At 48.5% G+C, this 20,508-nt stretch overlaps 1 protein-coding gene and 1 long non-coding RNA gene across 2 annotated transcripts in view; both read right to left on the minus strand.

Moving 5' to 3' along the window:
• Window positions 1–7,677: 7,677 nt before the first annotated feature.
• The window catches only part of LOC131582074 (zinc finger protein 586-like), a 35,045-nt gene continuing 22,214 nt past the window's right edge, over window positions 7,678–20,508 (minus strand). Inside the window, exon 2 of the mRNA XM_058844893.1 lies at window positions 7,678–12,743. Within this exon, the coding sequence (XP_058700876.1) occupies window positions 11,951–12,553 (603 nt within the window). The 5' untranslated portion in view covers window positions 12,554–12,743 and the 3' untranslated portion in view covers window positions 7,678–11,950. The remainder of the gene's footprint in view (window positions 12,744–20,508) is intronic.
• Window positions 13,060–18,927, minus strand: LOC131582106 (uncharacterized). Its single transcript, XR_009278278.1, has 3 exons — window positions 18,751–18,927; window positions 17,162–17,315; window positions 13,060–13,137 (listed from the first exon to the last, which is right to left on the minus strand). It is a non-coding gene; the product is annotated as an uncharacterized LOC131582106 (long non-coding RNA).

The raw sequence follows: 20,508 nt of genomic DNA on the forward strand, positions 1-20,508 counted from the left end.
CCTGGCACAGCAGGGCCTGTCCCTCATGGGTGGCTCAAGGCTCTTTGTGGGGCAGTGGAATGTGAGGGGCAGCAAGGACAAATGCAATAAACCTGTGTGACACTCCAGATCCTTATGGAACCAAGGGGCCAGTGTGACACCATGGGAAGTTGTGAAACCAAGGGGATCAGTGTGGCACTCTTGGGCCCATGGAACCAAGGGACCAGTGAGACACTGTGGGGTCTCATGGAAACAGGAGGCCACTGTGAGCCTGCAGGGCTGTAACACCCCAGAACACTTAAACGATGCTGGTAACCAAAGGTTCTTGTGCTTGAATTTGGTGCACAGGAGAAACACCCACCAGATCTTCTCAACATGGACAGATGCAAAGAATATTCTTGGTAAGAAGGGACCCACAAGGACCATCAAGTCCAACTCTTAAGTGAATGGCCCCACAAGGATTGAACCCACAACCTTGGTGATACTGACACCATGCTCTGACCAACTGAGCTAAGAGTTCAAAATGGCACAAAATTTAACTGGCAAAATATAGACAATCAAGGAATTTTGGCAAAGGGTTTAATACAACATCCAACTGAACATAAAACTCTTACCATAGCATTAACTTTGCTAGCTTAGCTCATTTAACCTAAAAAGTGTTAACCCTTAAGATTTTGGGTAACATTAAGATATCCAAAAATGTTCCAGGTACATAGGATAAGAAGGAGAAGAAAAAGAGACCAGAAAGACAGAAGATCTACATAAAAACACTTTCCAGGATGATCCCAGTCACTCCCACTACAATTGCAGTCACTCCCAGTATGAGCTGTTGCACCCAGTCACTCCCAGTATGGTTCCTGTCACTCCCAAATCCTCCCAGCATGATTCCAGTCATGGCCAGAGTGACTCCCTGGCACTCCCAGGATGGGCCCAGTTGCTCCCAGTCACCTCCACCATGGTTCCAGTCCGAGCCAGCCCCTTTTCAGTCACTTCCAGTATGATACCAGTTAGTTCCACTAGGATCCCAATATGACCCCAGCATGGGCACAGCTGCTCCCAGGATTATCCAGTGTGGTTCCAGTTGCTCCCATTTACCTGCACTGTGGTTTCAGTCTCTCCCAGTCTATCCCAGTTGCTCCTAGTCACTCCTCAGGTGCTTCCAGGCTGATCCCAGTTGCTCCCAGCCACTCCCAGTCACCCTGAGGGCAGTCCCAGTTGCTGCCAGTATGGTCCCAGTCTTGCCCAGCATGGCCCAGCTGCTCCCACTGTGATCCCAGTAGGATGCCAATTGCCCTCATCATAGTTCCAGGTACTCCCTGTTCCTCCCAGTGTGATTCCAGTTGCACCCAGTTGCCCCTAGTATAGTCCCAGTCCCTGCCCAGATGATCCCAGCCCCTCCCAGCATGGTCCCAGTCATGCCCAGTTGCCCCCAGTGCAGACTCAGTCACTCCCAGTTGTTCCCAGTTGTCTCCAGCATGGGGTCCCAGTTGTCCCTTGCACAGTTCCCATTGTTCCCAGTGTATTCCCAGTCATCCCCAGTATGGTCACAGACACTCCCAGTATATCCCAGTTGCATTAAGCATGTCCATGTTAATTCCCAGACACTCCTAGCAATCCTAGTCAAGTGCTTGTTTTCCACTATGATCTCAGGCCCAGTATATCCCAGTCGAGCTGGGATTCAGTCCCTGAATTCATAGCCCCTCATCCGTGGGATCATCAGCCCCCCTCCCTCAGGTAACCAGGGAGGGGGAGCTCAGCCCAGATATCCTGCGGGGGCCCCTGGGTTTGGTTTTTGGGGGTGATGATTGAAGAATGAAGAACTCCAAAGCTGAGAAGAAAATGCCCTTTGGGGGGACATTGGGGGTTCCCAGTGGCAGCTGCTGGCAGAGGCAGCCTGGAGGAGCAGAGCCCTGTGTCCCCCAGGACCCCAAAGTGGGGAGCCCAGAGAAGGGGAGCACCATGATTTGCGGGACCCTCAATTGCCTGGAGAGGGGTAGGGGGGTATCCATGGAACCCCTGCACCCCCAAGAAGAGAATAAGCGGAGCAGGGAGCCCAGGACCCCAGAAGCTTCCAGCATCCCTGAGTGGAGAGATGGAAACGGGGGAAACTTTTTAGATTCCCAGCAGCCTGGGCAGGGCAGGGACCGAGTAGACAGGGGACCCCCATACACACGTGACCCTCAGGAGCTGGGACAGGGGGGAAACCCTGAACACCAAAAGGGAGAGAACAGAACTGGGAACTCCTAGACGGCATTTTCAGGGCCGAATTTTGGGGGTGTAAAAATTTTTGTGGACCCCATGTCTTGGGTTGCAATGCAAGATACAACCAAAAGTATGTATTCTATCACCATCTGTAAAAACCTGGTAGAGCTGTTTTCTTTATCTCTTTCATCACTCATTCTCTCATAACTGGGGGATGTCTTCTATTAATGGGACAGCTGTTAAAACCAGGTGGGGCAGTGTTCTTCATCTCTTCCACCACCCATCCGCCCTCCAGGGGGATATCTTCTGTTAATGGGCCATTGAGTCTCACTGCATGACTGATAAAATGACATCATCCCATTGTGAGATGCTCCACCCAGGGGGAGGAGCCAAGCATTCCTGCATGGATATAAACTGAGAATCCGAACACCACAGGCAGTCTCTCTCCACTGGATTCCCAGAGGAGAGACCAGACCCACCTACAGCATTGGAACTTCAGAGGTAAGCTACAATCTTCTATGGGATCACTGCTCAAACAGAACCACATCTGTCACTCCAGGAGGACTGCAGCCACCATTTAATCGGACTGCTGCCAGCACCCTGACCAACAGGGTGTCAGGTTGCATTCTGACTCTCTCAGCAAGTTGGTTTTCCATTGGTTTTATTTCTGTACTGCTGCATTTTCATTTTAATTTCTTTAGTAAGAAACTAATATTCCTATTCCTGTATCTTTATCTGTGAGCACTTTGATTTCAAGATTATAATAATTCAGAGGGGTTGGGTTGCTTACATTTTTATATATTTCAGTGTAGGTTTCTGCCTTTGTTTGCAAACACCTTTCCTTTCAAACCAAGACACCCCAGATGCCCGGGTGACTTCTAGAGTCAGAGTTGGGTAGAGGGACCTTCAAACTCAACGTGCTCATTCCTTGTTTTCTCCCAAACCAGGATTTCCTAATCCCAAACCTTGACTAGATGGAGGAGAATGCTGCGAGGAAGAGGAAGATACTCCAGGACACCCAGGCAGGTGAGGAGAAACTCAGTGCCCCTTTCCCCCTCTCTCCTGCTCCATCTCCCAGCCCAGCCTGGCCCCCAGCTGCAGGACAACCCCGCTGCCGACGCCGCACTGCCGGGGACGCACTGGGGGGATCTCCTTCCTCTTCCCTCTGGCACAGAGGCAAATCCCATCCTCTCCTTGTCCTTCCTCCCCCAGACAAGGAGCTGAGGATGGAGACTACGGACGACAAGTCCCCGCAGCAGAACCTCATGGAAGAGGCCGTTTTGAGCAGCTCCACAGCACAGGAATCCAACAGGGAGGAAAATCCCCAGAGATCCCGCAGGAGGAGGTGCTCCAAACCCATCCCAGGGTGCTCTGAGGAGGAAAGACCCACCCTGTGCCGGGAAGGTGGCCGGAGATCCAGCCAGGGCTCTGAGCTGGTGGTCCATGACCAGGTTCAGGATGGGGAGAAGCGCTACAAGTGCTTGGAGTGTGGGAAGAGCTTCAGCCGGAGCAACTGCCTGATCTGCCACCAGATGACCCACACTGGGGAATCGGCCTACGAGTGTGGGGAATGTGGGAAGGGCTTCAGCTGGAGCTCCCAACTCATCACCCACCAGCGCATCCACACTGGGGAGAGGCCCTATGAGTGTCCTGAGTGTGGGAAGAGGTTTCACAGCAGCTCCAATCTCCTCCTGCACCAGCGGATTCACACGGATGAGAGGCCCTTCCTCTGCCCTGACTGTGGGGAGGGCTTCAAGCACAACTCCACCCTCATCACCCACCGGCGCATCCACACTGGGGAGAGGCCTTATGAGTGCCCCCAGTGTGGGAAGAGCTTCTCTGTGAGCTCTCACTTGACCAGACACCAACGGAGGCACCCGTAAGGGAAGCTCTGCAAATCCCCCAAGTGCAGGAAGAGCTTCGTGCACTGCTGAAGCTTCATCCCCCCTTGGAGGACCAACTTTGGGAAGAGACTTGGTGATCCATGTTCCCTGTGATCCATGCTGGGAAGACGCCTGTACCTTTTCCTGCCCGTGGCAATGTCATGATGTGGGATCAAAGAATGTGAGAGTGTGATCATGGCCCATTATATTCAATCCCATCTCAGGTCATAGCCAGGGGCAGGAAAAGGACTCCCTCTCTCTCACCAGAGGAGGAGAGTGTCCTTTCTTGTCAGGAGGAAATACATGTCCCGGAAGAGCCAGTCGGTGGTATTTTAGTTTTCCCTGTGAATGGTTTGTCTTATCCTTTCTGTTACCAAAATTGTTTCTGTGTCTGGTTGTTCCTTATCCCGTTGCTGTTCTCAATAAATTTTTCTTATCCCAGCCTGGGGTCTTTGCCTTTTGTGCTTTCCATGGGAGGCAGGAGGGAAGAGAGCAGTGGTGCAGTTTTAGTGGGAGCAGGAAATTGGGGAATGCCATTCCTGAAGCCCAGCCTGTGGAAACCGAGCATCCCAGCTGGTGCCAGGCCTTGTTGCCACAGCAGCAGCCTTGAGAGCGGGTCCCTGGCTGAGGGCTGTGGGAACCTCTTCCCTCTGGTGCCCAGGGACAGGAGTGGAGGGAGTGGCTGGAGCTGAGGCGGACAGGTTTAGGCTGGATGTGAGGAAAAGGTTTTTCCCGCGAGGCTGCTGGGCCACTGAACAGGCTCCCCAGGGAAGGCTCCCAGCTCCAGGGCTGTCTGAGCTCCAGCAGCGTTTGGCCAGCGCTGCCAGGCCCAGGCTGGGACTGTTGGGGTGTCCTGTGTAGGGCCAGCAGTTGGACTGGAGGATCCCCATGGCTCCCTCCCAACTCAGCCAATTCTGTGGCTCTGGGATCCCATGAGCCTGGGAATGGGACTGCAAGTGGTTGCCATTGCAATGGACTCTGGCTCCAGGCCTGAGCTGGTGTACATGGCAACCACCCCTGGCATGGGGTCTCCATGGAGCTGCCAAGGGACTGACCGTAGCAACAGGGGGCTGTGCTTGTTGCCATGGAAACAGAGCATAGCAACAGGGCTGTGACTGTTGCCATGGAAACAAACCATAGAAACAGGTAGTGGTGATGGTTGCCTACCAAGGATCAGATATGTTGCAGGCCCTCAGAGGGGCTCCATGGGGACATTCCAAAGTTCTCCAGGTTGTTCAGGAGCTGGAATGTCACAGGCAAAGACAGGGACTCCACAGAGACAACAGGGTTTTCTGGGGATGCTGAAGAGCCGTGTGGTCAGATGCAGTCACAGCAATTCCATGGTGACATCCCAGGGACCTTGGGCTGCAAAGGCACCGCTCTGTCACAGGCACTCACGGGGGCTCCACAGTGACATCCCAGGAGTCCCCAGGCTGCCAAAGAGCTGAGACGTCACAGACAGTCCCGGGGCTTTGTTTCATGGGCAGAGTGGGAGCTTCAGGCAAAGGCTTTATTTCTTTATCGGGGAAAGTCCTGCTGAGTCATGAGATGGAGAAATGACACCCAGCAGCCACCAGGGATCCTCAAACCCCTCCAGGTCACCTAGGCTTTTAAATTCCTTCTAAGAGAGGAGACTGGGAGCAGGTGGATTCAATCCCAGCCCCAGACTTTGTCAAAGGTTTATGTGTAAGAGACTAGACTGGTGGAACTGAAGCATAATACAATTTGTCCCACAGGATTAACAATGGAATATGAGACATATTTCTATAAATACAGCTATGACTGTTTCGGATCATGATTAGACAGAAAAAATTATTTTCACCAGAGAGTAAGTTAAAACAAAAGAGTGATTTACTCCACAGTTTAAGAGATGTAAGAATTATTAGACTGTGGTGCTTCAGGAAGCAATTTTGACGTAAACAGGGCCTTGCTGGAGTTGTTTGAGCCCATTCCAGGAACAGCCTCCTGCTCCAGCAGGAACTGCCTTTCCTGTGCCATGGCCAGGGCAGATCCCACTGTAGGAAAAGCCCCAGGCCACCCCAGCCCAGGGAAGGGCTCAGGAACAAGTGCAGAGTACCGTGCTGGGAGCTGTGCCAGGGACAGCCTGAGGCACCAAAGGCACCTTGGCAGCAGCAACTGCTTCCAGAGCATGGCCAGAAGGCTCCCTTGGCACCCCGGCCTGGTGGCCAGCACTGCAGAGCTGCTGCTTCAGGGCTCATTTCTGGCTGGGCTCTGAAAAGCCACTTCTGCTCCAGGAGCCTGACAAGCAATTGGCCCCAGAACCCTGGGGACAAGATAATAATGAAACAACTCTTCATGCCATCAGAGACAAGGCAAGGGCAGAGGAAAGGAGAGAGCCAGGCCCAGGGGACATGGCTGCAATGGTGAAGGCTGTGAGGTCAGTGCCACTGCAGCAGCCTGGCTGGCCCTCAGCAGACATTCTGGCCAGGAGCGTTGTGAGGGCACCCAGCACATCAGAGAACCCACATAACAGGAATTCCATCCTTGGGGAAGGGCTTTCACTGTGTCAGGTTGCACAGAGATCCTGCTCTTGGAGCAGTCCTGGGATGGGGCATCCACTTCTCTGGAAAAACAATTGCAGTTTTGTGCCACTCTCATTGTAAAATATTTCCTCCTTCTAACAAATCTAAATCCATTCTTGTTCAGCTTAATGACATTGATCCTTTTTCTGTCACTACAACATTTGTGAGAAAATAACTTTGACCAGTGTTCCCATTTTCACAGACCATGGAGAAGACTAAAACATCTCCCAGGATGGGATTTGGAGGCCTCATCACATAAGCAGCAGGTGGAGGCTGAGGGCCCTGGGCTGTGAAGCTGAAAGGCCCTGCCAGAGGCAATTTGTGCAGCCCTTTGTCCATGGCTGCTGGCCCTGGGCCTGAGGCCAGCAGGGGACAAGTGACCCTGGCAGCCCTGGGGCCTCATTGCCTCCTTGTCCCTGCTCAACAGCCTGGCAGGGGCCGCCCCATGGTGCTGCCCTTGGCATTGCACATCCCCACATGCCAGTGCCCCGGCAAGAGCCCTGAGCAATGAGGGAGGGACAGCATCTGCCTTGCCAGGGGCTGGGGCTCAGCCCTTGGCCCTTGGCATTCCTGAAACACATCCAGCTTTGCTCAGCACCACAGACACCTTTCCCTTGCTTGTCCCCAGCTGCCATCAGGGCCTCCAGTCTTCTGCTCTACCTGGAACCCGGGGACACTTTCTCACTCGTGTCTCTCATTTCAACTACAAGAAACTTCAGTGTTTCAATCTAACTTGGAGTTCTTGAGAAGGTTTTGGAGCACACTCTGAGGGACTGAGTGTGATGCAAAGAGCCCCAAAAGCCCGAGAGGGTGATGAAAGTGCTGGAGCTGTGTCTGTGCTGCTGAGCTGGGCTGGGCTCCTGGCCCAGAGGCAGCTCCTGGCAAGGGCAGCGCTGCAGAGAGACAGCTCTGGCCAGGAGCAGCTCCTGAGCACAGCCCAGCAGGGCTGGGGCCCTGCCAGGGCATCTCAGGGACACGAGCAGGCCCAGACAGAGCTCCCAGGGGCTCAGCACTGGCAGGGGCTGTGGGATGTGCCAGAGGGGGCTGTGTCACAGCAGCACCTCTGTGGCTGTGTCCTGGAGCCCCAGAACAGCTGTGATGTGAGACAGGGGCTGTGTGACAGCTCCGAGTGGATTGTGTGAGGTCACAGATGGGGCTGTGACATCACAGGGCTTGTTGTGTGAGGTCACTGAGCAGCTACGGCATCAGAGGGGATTCTGTGACATCATAGAGCAGGCTGTGACATCACAGTGTGGGATGGGTGATATCACTTAGTGGGCTGTGAGGTTGAATGCATGACATCACAGAGTGGGTTGTGACATCACAGAGTTTCTGTATGACATCACAGAGCCACCACAGGGTGGGCTGTGACATTACTGAGTGGGCTGTGAGGTCACAGAGCAGACACCACAATCTCAGAGGGCAGTTCTGTGACAACAGACAGCAGGTTGTGACATCACAGTGTTCCTTGGGACATCACAGAGAAGAGTGTGTGACATCACAGAGAAGGCTGTATGACATCAGAAAGTGGATTCTGCCATCTCAGAGGGACTGGGACATCACAGACCAAGCTGGGACATCACAGAATGGCTCTGGGACATCCCAAGGGCTGTGGGGCCTGGGACAGGGGGACAGGGACCCCCCAGCAGTGTCCCCGTGTCCCCCAGGGCCAGAGCCTGGGCCAGGGCTCCTTCACCCTGTCACCAACGAGGGCTTGAGAGCGCTTAAAAAATCCCCAGCAAGGGAGCAGCAAAAAACAGATTTAACATTACGCACCAGCAGCACAAAGTTCCTTGGCAAGAGTCACTCTGCTCCCGAGTGGACACTTCAGGCACAGGAAGGAAACAAAGCAACAACAAAACCAAACAAAATCCAGGCAATTCAACCAGAAATTAACCCAGAACTGTCCGTGTGTGTGTTTGAGCTTAACAGAGCTCAAACTTAACAGGACTTTACTTATACCTTAATTTATACCTCAAACATCACAATTTAGCAAAAGCACTTAACAGTATTTAAGCTAACTTATAACATATGACTTCAGGATTTAACAGTGGAATAATACTTAACAATATTCAACTTAGTTTACTGTTGTTGTCAGAGGCACTGAGAGTGTGCCCTTATCTCTGATACCTGGCTCTGATATCCAAGAAAACTCTGAATTTCATATAACACCCTGAAAAAAACTGTTAAATAGAAAACTTAGGAGTGTGTGTAGATTAGAGAGATTTCTTATGTCACTGCATGAAAAAGTTCAAGTTTGGAGTTTAAACTTTTTTAGAAAATAGAGGACAAGATGGAGGATTCAAGGTGTTGTCTATTTTCCTTCTTTCTTCTTCATCTTCTTCTTCTAGAGATTTTTGGGTAGTAGTAAGTGATTGCATAAAGAATGCTGCAGTGCAGCACACAGGTGTTGGATCATTGGGTCACTAAGAAAAATAATTTACTTGGCATTTGTTAATTGGGTAAATGAACATATAAAAATCCTTGAAGAAGATCTTTGTTAGTCATTTTGCACCTTTCTATCTTAGTGCACATAGCTGCTTGTAGCTCCTTGTACCCTGTATACATGTCATGGAGATAAAAGAAGAATAAACAACCAAGTCCAAACAAGAGAAAACTGCCTCTCTCTCGTCAATCTTCAGTCCAAGGAGGAAAAAGAACCCAACCACAAGTGTCCCATCAGGACACCAGGGTCACACTGCACCACTGCAGATGGGAGCAAACCCTCGTGAACTGCGTGCCTTACAAATCTGCTAAACCCATGTCACACATCCCTGAATTTAGACATTTAAAATATATACACTTATCCATAGATACCTTTTCATCAGCAGTATGTGCTATAAAACACACAAGAAAAAAGGGTCAGGATGCCATTGCACACTGGCAGTCAGCCTTTGCTGTTTTGAGCATCCCTCATAGCATCAAAACAACACACATCTCACAGAAAACAAAACATTTCCTACAGCCCTGGAGTGTAACACACCACACTGGCGTTCCTCAAATAACAATAAAACAGGCCATTGTGGAAAGAGCACATGGCACTTTAACAGGAATTATTGAAAAACAAGAGGGAGGAATGTGTGGTGGGACCCCAGAAAGCAAAGTAGCTAAGGCTGTTCATACAATAAATCATTTAGCAGTATCAGAAGATCCCCAAACCCAGGCTCGACTGAACCCCGCAATTCTAACACAAGTGAAAGACTTAGCAATGTGAGCTCTAACAAGAATTACCAACTTGTCAGTGCCAACCCAAAGCTATTCAAGTAGAAGACAAAACCCCCATGAGCTCTATATACAATTCATAGAATGTCTGCAGGATGCTATGGAAAAGCAAATCGCAAACAGTGAAGCAAGGGGTCAATTAATGCTACAATTGGCACGAGACAATGCAAACCAAGACTGTAGAAAAATTATAGCTGCATTACCTCAAGAGAATCCATCTCTGGAGGAGATGATTACAGCATGTGCTAAGGTTGGGACTGGATCTCATCACATGGATATGCTAGCCAATTCTATTACAGCTGCTGTTAAACTCACACCCCATTGCTACAAGTGTGGACAACAAGGCCATGGGAAAATAAACTGTCCACACAAGCCCATTCCACAGGGGACAGCTCAGGGACAAAGAAGTGATAATGCAAGCTGCAACCGATATGAAAGAGTCAAACATACAGCCAAAGGACACAAACAACACCTTTCTGACAGTACCTCTACGGATGTGATGGAGCAGATTGAAGAAGAGTAACCAGAACAACTTATTCACCATGAAAATCAGACTCTTGAAAAGACAGTTCATTTAAAAACTGTTTGTTTACAAATTGTTTTTCTGCTAAGCTGGGTTTTTCTCACGGTTCTAAATGCTGAAGGTTTTTTGTCTCTTGTTTATAGAGTTCAGGTATAATCTCAGTTCTAAACAGTTTCTTGTTTTTTAATGTTAAGTTGTAGCTTTTAACTATAAGTAGTTAACCTGTGGCATGTTAGCTTGAAGGATTGTGATCCTGTCTGCCAGCTCCTGGAAGTGAGTGTTCCAAACTCAGTTTAGTACACAAAGCATATTGCTAGCTGAAGAGAATTAATTGTGTCAAATTAATTAGAAAACTTCATTCAAATTAAACCCATGCTGTCCCTATTATCATGTCTGCAAAGGGCCCTTGCAGATAGGATAACAGAGAGCATTTTATATTTTTTAATTTAACCAAAAAGGGTGAATTGTCACAGTATGGTCACAGTACAGCTGGTCAGGACTGGACAAAGTAAATCTAGATGTAACACAAATCTAATTTAGCAGTAAATCTACTTTAGCCATAACACAAATCTAATTTAGCGAGCCTAATCCATGTCTGAACCACTGCACACCACTGGCCAGGATGCTGGGCAGGGAGAGAAGTATCAGCCAATGGCTGTCTAGCCTGGGAAATTTGAATTTGGTATTCAAGTGAGTTCTGAATAATAAATGAGGCTGTTTTGTCTGATGAGCAACTGGAGCACGAGTCATGGATTTTGTCTCCCCACCCACGACCAGCATGTTACAGATACATCTTGGAAGTACAAGAGCCTGGCCAGGGCTACACCAAGATGGAGCAAAAATGGTTACAAAAATGGACAACTCATCAGGAGGTCTCACATTTTTAGAAGTTTAGGTCCAACCGCATATTTGGGTTCATTGTCCAATGACAGCTTCAGATGATGAAGTCCCATCCTTCTTGTTTTCTCTCTTCAGTCCACCCTTGGTTTTGCTTTTGGCCTGGAACTTGTAACAATTGTCCTTGGAATCAAGCTAGAAAAGGAATTGTTTTGTCTACCTACACTGTGAAGAGAGCACACTAACACTTAATAGGAAGTTCAAAACTACAAACCTAAGCAGCATAGAATATGAAAAATGTGAAAGCTAAAACTTAAGGCATCACATCCTGAGGGGCTGTGGAACGAAATAATTTTGGAGAGGGATTGAGTAGGATTCAGTGGCACTGAGGTGACAGACAGAAGACTCTCATCTCTTTGAGTGCCAAGAAATGGAGACAATTACGCCAAATAACCCCACAACTCCCAGATCCTCCTAAGTATCTCCCAGATTCCCTTGAAGCACTAGTAAAATGTGAGGCTTTAGATGCTTTTGATGAATTTGCTGATTTTTACCACTATTTCTCTGTTTTAAATAGATGAAGATGAATCAAAAGATAATTGAAACCAAAATAAAATTACCTCCAGCCCAGTGTGTTCCCAACACAGATCACTGGAACGTGGGTCATCAGGGCTCTGCCTAACGTGGGTCCTCTGATAAAGGATGGAGCTGGAAGAGCACACGAAGCTCTTCCTGCACTTGGGGCACTCGCAGGGCTTCCCTTACCGGTGCCTCCATTGGTGTTTGGTCAAGTGAGAGCTCCTGGAGAAGCTCTTCCCACACTGGGGACACTCATAGGGCCTCTCCCCAGTGTGGATGCGCGGCTGGGTGATGAGGCGGGAGCTTTGCTTAAAGCCCTTCCTGCAGTCGGGGCAGCGGAAGGGCCTCTCATCCGTGTGAATCTGCTGGAGCACAAGGAGAGTGGAGCTGGTCTGAAACTTCTTCCCACACTCAGAACACTCACAGAGGCTCTCACCGGTGTGGATGCGCTGGTGCCTGATGAGGTGGGAGTTGTGCTTGAAGCCTTCTCCACAATCAAGGCAGCAGAAAGGCCTCTCATCTGTGTGAATCATCTGGTGCTGGATGAGATTGGAGCTGGTCTGAAACTTCTTCCCACACTTGGGACACTCGTAGGGCCTCTCATCTGTGTGAATCCGCTGGTGCCTGAGGAGATGGGAGCTGGTATGAAACCTCTTCCCACACTCAGGACACTCATAGGGCCTCTCCCCAGTGTGGATGCGCTGGTGGGTGATGAGTTGGGAGCTCCAGCTGAAGCCCTTCCCACACTCACCACACTCGTAGGCCCATTCTCCAGTGTGGATCATCTGGTGGCAGATCAGGCAGTTGCTCCACCTGAAGCTCTTCCCACACTCCAAGCACTTGTAGGGCTTCTCCACATCCTGAACCTGGTCATGGACCACCAGCTCAGAGCCCCAGATGGATCTCTGGCCGCCTTCCCGGCACAGGATACGTATTTCCTCCTCAGAGCACCCTGGGCTGAGTTTGGAGCCCCTCCTCCTGCAGGATCTCTGGGGATTTTCCTCCCTGTTGGATTCCTGTGCCATGGAGCTGCTCAAAACGGCCTCTTCCAAGAGGTTCTGCTGCGGGGATTTGTCCTCCCTGGTCTCCATCCTCAGCTCCTTGTCTGGGGGAGGAAGGACAAGGAGAGGATGGGATTTGCCTCCATGCCAGAGGGAAGGGGAAGGAGATCCCCCCAGTGTGTCCCCGGCAGGACGGCGTGGGCAGCGGGGTTGTCCTGCAGCCGGGGGCCATGCTGGGCTGGGAGATGGAGCAGGAGAGAGGGGGAAAGGGGCACTGAGTTCCTCCTCACCTGCCTGGGTGTCCTGGAGCATCTTCTTCTTCCTCACAGCCTCCTTCTCCATCCGGCCAAGGTTTGGGAATGGGAAATCTTGGTTTGGAGAAAAATACAATGCATGAGCACATATGATTAAGGGGTTTCTTCCCTCCAAGTCAATTTTGAGAAGTCACTGGGCAGCTGGTGCCCATATAAACCCGCAAACACCAAGATTCAGCCCTGAAAATGTCTCCCAGGAGTTCCCCATCTCTGGTGTCTCCCCTTTGCTGTTCAGGGGTTCCTCCCTGTCCCAGCTGCTGGGGGTCACGCTTGTACTGGGGGTCCTCTGCCTACTTGGTCCCTGCCCTCCTCAGACTGCTGGGAGTGCCAGGAATCAAAAAAGTTCCCCCCATTTCCATCTCCCCACTTAGGCAGGCTGGGACCCCCCAATGTCCCCCCCAAGGGGCATTTTCTGCTCAGCTTTGGAGTTCTTAAATCTTCAAACATCACCCCCAAAAAACTCAACCCAGGAACCCCCCAGGTTATCTGGGCTGAGCTCCCCCTCCCTGGGCACCTATGGGATTGGGGATGATGATCCCATGGGTGGGGGGCTCTGAATTCAGGGAGTGCTGGACAGGAATATACTGGGCATGACTGATATCATACTGGGATAACAAGCATCTGACTGGGATCACTGGGAGTGTCTGGGAATGCCTATGGACATGCTGAGGGCAACTGGGATATACTGGGAGTGTCTGTAACCATACTGGGGATGACTGGGAACACACTGGGAACAACAGGAACCATGCTGGGGACAACTGGGAGCGAGTGGGAGTGACTGAGACTACACTGGGGACAACTGGGAGGAACAGGCAGCAACTGTAACCCTCCTGAGGGCAACTGGCATCCTACTGGGATCACAGAGGGAGCAGCTGGGCCATGCTGGGCAAGACAGGGACCATACTGGCAGCAACTGGGACTGCACTCAGGGTGATTGGGAGTGGCTGGGAGCAACTGGGATCAGCCTGGAAGCACCTGAGGAGTGACTAGGAGCAACTGGGATAGACTGGGAGAGACTGAAACCAAAGTGCAGGTAAATGGGAGCAACTGGAACCACACTGGATAATCCTGGGAGCAGCTGTGCCCATGCTGGGGTCATACTGGGATCCTAGTGGAACTAGCTGGGATCATACTGGGAGTGACGAAAAAGGGGCTGGCTGTGACTGGAACCATGCTGGAGGTGACTGGGAGCAACTGGGCCCACCCTGGGAGTAACAGGGAGTCACTCTGGCCATAACTGGAATCAGACTGGGAGGATATGGGAGGGATTGGAACCATACTGGGAGTGAGTATAGTTCCTATAGGGATAGCACTGGGAACCACTGGGATTACAGTGGGTGTGAATGGAACCTGACTGGGGGTTACTGGGAGCTACTGGGCCCATGCTGGGAGGAAAATGTGGACACATTGGGAGCAACTGGGACCAACTGGAAGGTACTGGAACCATGCTGAGGGGACTGAGACCACAGCTGGGATCATACTGAGAGCAACTGGGAGTAACTGGGAAAGAATTGGATTATTCTGAGCTAACCAGAACCTTGCTGGGGAAACTGGGATACACTGGGAGTTTCTGTGACCATACTGGGAACACCTGGAACCACACTGGGGGAAACTGGGAGTGAATGGGACCATGCTGAGATGGACTGGGACTATTCCAGGGGCAACTGGGATCATACCAGGAGGAACTGGGAAGAATTGCAACTATTCTGGGATCATACTGGGATCACAGTGGGAGCAGATGGGTCCATGCTGCCTGAGACTGGGATCCCACTGAGGGTGACTGGAATCATACTGGGATTGACTGGGAGTGGCTGTGAACAACTGGAATCATGCTGAAAGCAACTGGGAGGAGCTGGGAATGACTGGGAGCGTGCTGGGGGTGATTGGGATGTACTGGGAGAGATAGGGAGTCCCAGGGATCACACTGGAGGCTACTGGGGTCATACTGGTATTGACAGGGAGCAACTGGGGGCCACTGGCCTCATACTGGGAGTGACTGGGATTACATTGTAAGTGACTGGGATCAGACTGGGAGTTACTGGGAGCATGCCGGGAGTGTGTAAGGAGCTGGAAAATTGGGGAAAAATGGGAAAAAACCCAGGATAAATTCAAGGAAAATGGAAGGGAAAATTCAGGGATAAAACAAAAATATCAGGGTGAAATTCAAAAACATCAGGGAAAAATCAGGAAAAAATTGGGGAAAATTTGGGAAAAACAGGGGAAAATTTGACAAAAAATTGGGGAAAACCAGGAAAAATTTGGGGGGAAAAAAGAGAAAACTCAAGGAAAAAAAATGGGAAAAAAATGGGGAAAAAAGTCAGGAAAAGACAGCAGAAAAAATCTGGGAAAAATCAGAAAAAAATGGGGGAAAAATTAGGAAAAAATAGGAAAAGATGGAAAAATCATGAAAAACCAGGGAAAATAGGAAAGAATATTGGGGAAATTAAGAAAAAAACTGGGAAAGGACTTGGAAAAACTGGGGAAAATCCAGAAAAGAAAGAGGAATAAAATCTGGAAAGTAATAGGAAAAAACCCAGGAAAAATCAGGTAAAAACTAGGGAAATTTGAGAAGAAATTGGGAAAAAGCTAGAAAATATTTGGGAAAGGAAGAGAGAAGAGTCAGGAAAAAATGGGAAATACATGAAAAAAATTGTAAAAAATTGTGAGAAATCAGGGAAAATATCAGGAAAAGAAAGTCAAAAAGACCCTGGGAAAAATCAGGAAAAATCAGGAAAAAATTGGGAAAAATATTGGAAAAATTAAGGAAAAAACAGAAATATTTGAGAAAAAACTACAAAAAAATAAGGAAAATAATTTGGAAAAAATCAGAGAAAAAATGTGGAAAAAAAAGAAAATCGGGAAAATCAGGGAAACAAACAGGAAAAGGATAAAAAAATCTGGAAAAATCAGAAAAAAATAATGAAAAAAAATCAGGAAAGAACTGGGGAAAACCAGACAGATTAGGGAAAGGGAAAAATCAGGAAAAAAAATGGGATTAAAACAGGAAAAATCACAAAAATCAAGGAAATGTTTGAGAAAAAAAATGGGAAAAAATTAAAGAAAAAATCAGAAAAATAAAGAAATCATGAAAAAAATCATGAAAAAAATAATGAAAAAAATCATGAAAAAAATCATGAAAAAAATCATGAAAAATCAGGAAATAATGGGGAAAATCTGGAAAAATATTGAGCAAATATTGGGTAAAATTGAGAAAAAGAGGGAAGAAACCTGGAAAAAATCAGGAAAAATCAGTAAAAAAATTAGGAAATACAGGGAAAAATCAGGGACAAATTGTGAAAAAAAATGGGGAATAACCAGGAAGAAATTGCGAAAAGAAGAGGGAAAAATCAGGAAAAAGTGGGGGAAAATCAAGAAAAAAATTTAGGAAAAAAATTGGGAAAAAACAGGAAAAAATCAGGAACAGAAAGAGGAAGAAGACTGGGAAAAAATGGGAAAAATCAAGGAAAAAAATGAAAAAAAAAATGAGGACAAGAAAGCGGGGAAAAAACTTTGGAAAATTGGGAAAAAAATTGGGAAAAATCTAGGAAATATCAAGGAAACAAACAGGAAAAAATCAGGAAAAATTAGGAAAAAGGAAGTATTTGGACAAATCAAAGGGAAAAATCAGGAAAAAAAACTTTAAAAATATGTGAAAAAAATTGTGAAAAATGAGGAAAAAAATAAGAAAAAGGGAATAAAACCAGGAAAAAAATCAGGGAAAAAAATCAGAAAAAAAAAAAAAAAAATTGGGGGAAAATCAGGAAAAAAATGGGAAAAACGGGAAAAAATGAGGAAAAAATGGGAAAAAACAGAAAAATTATGGAAAAATTTGAGTAAGAGTTGGGCAAAGACAAAAAATTTTGGGAAAAGATAAGGGAAAAATCAGGAAAAACAAAAAAATCAGGAAAAAATGGGGAAAAAACTGGGAAAAATTCAGGGAAAAATGAGGGAAAAATCAGAAAATTAATAAAAAAAAAAAGAGAGAAAAAAATTGGGGAAAATAATGGGGAAAATCAGGAAAAAAATAGGATGAAATCCCCCTATCCCATTTTTCCATGGAATTTTGGGAATTGCCTACCTTGGAGGTCGTAGAAGAATTTCCAGATCTGGGAATCCAGGGAGTGGGGAAAGGTGGAATTGCAGATGAGCTGGTCAAGATTTTTGGTAAGGTAGATGGCCTGGTCCTATTCCAGCTTCTAGAATGTTCAGATGAATCCCACTCCTCCTTCCAGCTAGAAATCATGGAAAAATCATGGAAAAATCATGGGAAAGCTGTGATTCAAATTCATGGAGTTTTGCCCCCAAAGCACCCTTTTTTCCTGCCAAAATTTCTATTTTTCCCCCCCAAAATATTAATTTTTTTGAATAATTAAATGGGGAAGATTAGGGGGAAATAGGGAAAAATAGGATGGAAATGGAGCAAAAATGGGGGAAATTGGAGCCAAAATGGGAAAATAATAAGGAAAAAATGGGATAAAAATAGGGAAAAATGGGATGGAAATGAAGGAAAAATTGGGAAAAATGGGAGAAAGAAATGCAAGAAGATGGGGATAAAATTGTGGAAAAATGAGATAAAACCAGGATAAAAATGGGGGGAAAAAAAAAGGGAACCTTGGAGAAAAATTAAGAGAAAATGGGAATAAAAATGGTAAAAATGAAGTGAAAGTGGGAAAAAAAAGGAAGAAAATGGGGAAAACAGGAGAGAACATGGGGAAAAAACTGGGGGAAAATGGAGCAAAAAGAGGGTAAAATGGGGAAATGGGGAAAAAAATAGATTAAAAATGGGGAAAAAAATGGGAAAAATTAGGACATGGAGAAAAAAATGAGTAAAAATGCAGGAAAAAATAGGGAAAAAATAGGGAAAAAAATCAGAAAAATTAAGAAAAAATTTAAGAAAAATGAGTTAAAAAGGGGGGAAATAGAGGAAAAAAGGAGAAAAATGGGTGAAAATTAGGGAAAAATTAAAAAATAGGATAATAATGGGGAAAAAATATATGAAAATGGAATAAAATGAGGAAAAATGGAAAAAATTGGATAAAAATGGGAAAAATTTGGGATAAATGGGATAAAAATGTGGGAAAAGGGGATAACATTTGGGAAAAATGGAGACAAGACGTACCCTAATAGGGAATGAGTGGGAGTGACTGGGCTCATCCTGCTGCCGAGGAAACTGGAGCCACACGGGGTGAGCAACTGGGCTCATGCTGGGAGCAGCCACTGCCGGCACCGGGAGCCCCGAACCCCCTTCCCAGCCGTGCCGCCCCTCCAGCCCCAGCAACCCCCGCCGGGGTCCCGGCAATCCCAGGAGTCCCACCCTCTCGGAGTCCCCGCTTTGCGGCCCTGGGGCTCTCCTCTCTCTGGGGTCCCGCTCAGGGAAGCCGCGGCTCTCCCGGGGCTCCCCAAAACCGGGGTCCCCCCGGCCCCGCGGCCCCGGCAGAGCTCGGGGGGCCCGGCCCGGGAAGCCAAACCCGCACCATGGGGGGACCCGCATCACCCCGGCCCCTTTGCCAGGGCTCTGCCGCCACCGCCCCCGGGGACCCCCGGTGTCCCCCCGAGAGGCATCTGCGGCTCGGCTCTGGAGCCCTGCTATCCCCAAACATCCCCCCCAAAAACCCCAAACCCAAGGACCCCCGGGGTATTTGGGGCGAGCTCTCCCTCCCCGGGCACCTGCGGGATGGGGAGCGATGGTCCCGGGGGGCTGCGAATTCAGGGATCGCCGGAGCCGCGCAGTTTCTCCTCTGCTTTTCCGCTCCCGCTTCCCGCTGCCGCTCCCATCATGCTCCGCGGCGCACATCGAGCGCTATTCTGGCCGGGACTTCATCTCCCGTCATGCCCCGCGCCCCACTGGAATCCATTGGAGCTGCGTCTACAACTCCCGTGATGCTCCGCGACCTCATTGAACCGTATTATACCGGCGCTTACAACTCCCATCATCCCCCGCGCCTCAGAGAGCTCCGGTACAGCCCCCCAAGTGCCCGCCCGGACCCCGAAGGGCCCCCGGCGTCCCTTCCCTGACCTCCAAGTGCCCCCCTGGACCCCAAAGTGCTCCCCCGGACCCCGAATTGTCCCACAGAATCTGTAAGTGCCCCTCCAAGTGCCCACCCGGCTCCCCCAAGTGTCCTCCAGACCCCCAGGTTCTCTCTAAATTCCCTCCCCAGACCCAAAACTGCCCCAAATGTTCCTCAGAAAAGTTTCCATGGGCCCCAAAGTGGCTCCTTTTACCCTGTCTGAGAATAGTTTAAAAATTATGATCAAAGGACTGAAAAAAGAATGAATTATCATAAACAGGGAGAAATACAGGTCAATTAATTAATGAAGGGAATTATGGTACTTTGAACCAAAGACCGATAATGTTTTTTGTTCCTGAAAATGTATAAATTCTTTCATTTAAATATAAAAATTAGTTTATAAAAATACAGAAGAATATTATTAGAAAAAAAAAACCTTTATTTTTATGAATTAATTAGATTTTAATGGTAAAGAAAAGTTTATAAATGTTTTCATTGTTTCGGGATGTCAGTCCCAGGTGGGCGATGTCAGACATGCTGAGGCTCGGGGTGAGGAGCAGGTTGTCCAAACAGGAGCAGCCCACAAGGGGCTCATTCTTCTCCCTGACCAGACCTCCTAAGGAGACATTCAGCACCAGGATTGTAAAGAGTAAATTGTGACCTCCTGATCAGTACACAAAGATGTTCTACAGTTTGAACAGTAGAATGTTGTCACCGTAAGGTGCCTTCTTTGTTAATATACCTCATGTTGTGTCATGTTTGGTAAATACCAATGTTGTTGTACCAGCCTTGTTAAATGCCACCTTGTCTATTGCCTCTGCTGCTCCCGGCATCCCCCAATGGCACCGATGGCAGCACCCAGTGTGTAGATGAGCCCAACTCCAATGGGGGGTAGGACCCAGGGGAAGTGGGATTAACATCTAAAGACCCCTAGAATCAGCGAACGATGGCACAAACTGGACTCCAAACTACACCGAGGAGCAAGGGAGAACATTGAGCAACTGACTGATGTTCTGGACCTCATCGCCGTAACTACAACAACGCTTGCCATCCGTGACTACCCAAGATCTGCAATGAGGCAGGGTCTTCCTAGAGACTCTCCTGAAGACGGAATCCCCAGCTCTGCCCTGTGGCACAGCTGAAGATCTCCTTCTCTGGGTCATCCATTGGGAGCAGTAGTGGTTGAGCTCCCCCACCTAGAGATGGGGACATTAAATAAATAAATAAATAAAGGCATTAAAAAGGAGCTGCTCTCCTTGCCTGTTCTTTTCAGAAGGACTGACCCCGTGGCAGAGTGACCCACGCTGCAGCACTGTGAGGGGGCTGTTCCCCATGGGATGGACTCAGCTTGGAGAAGTCTCTGGTGGGAGAGAGCCCAGGGTGCAGCAGGGGAATGACTCCTGTCCCTGAACAGCGG

This window comes from Poecile atricapillus, chromosome 1 (genome assembly GCF_030490865.1).
Source record: "Poecile atricapillus isolate bPoeAtr1 chromosome 1, bPoeAtr1.hap1, whole genome shotgun sequence".
Classification (NCBI taxonomy): Eukaryota; Metazoa; Chordata; class Aves; order Passeriformes; family Paridae; genus Poecile; species Poecile atricapillus.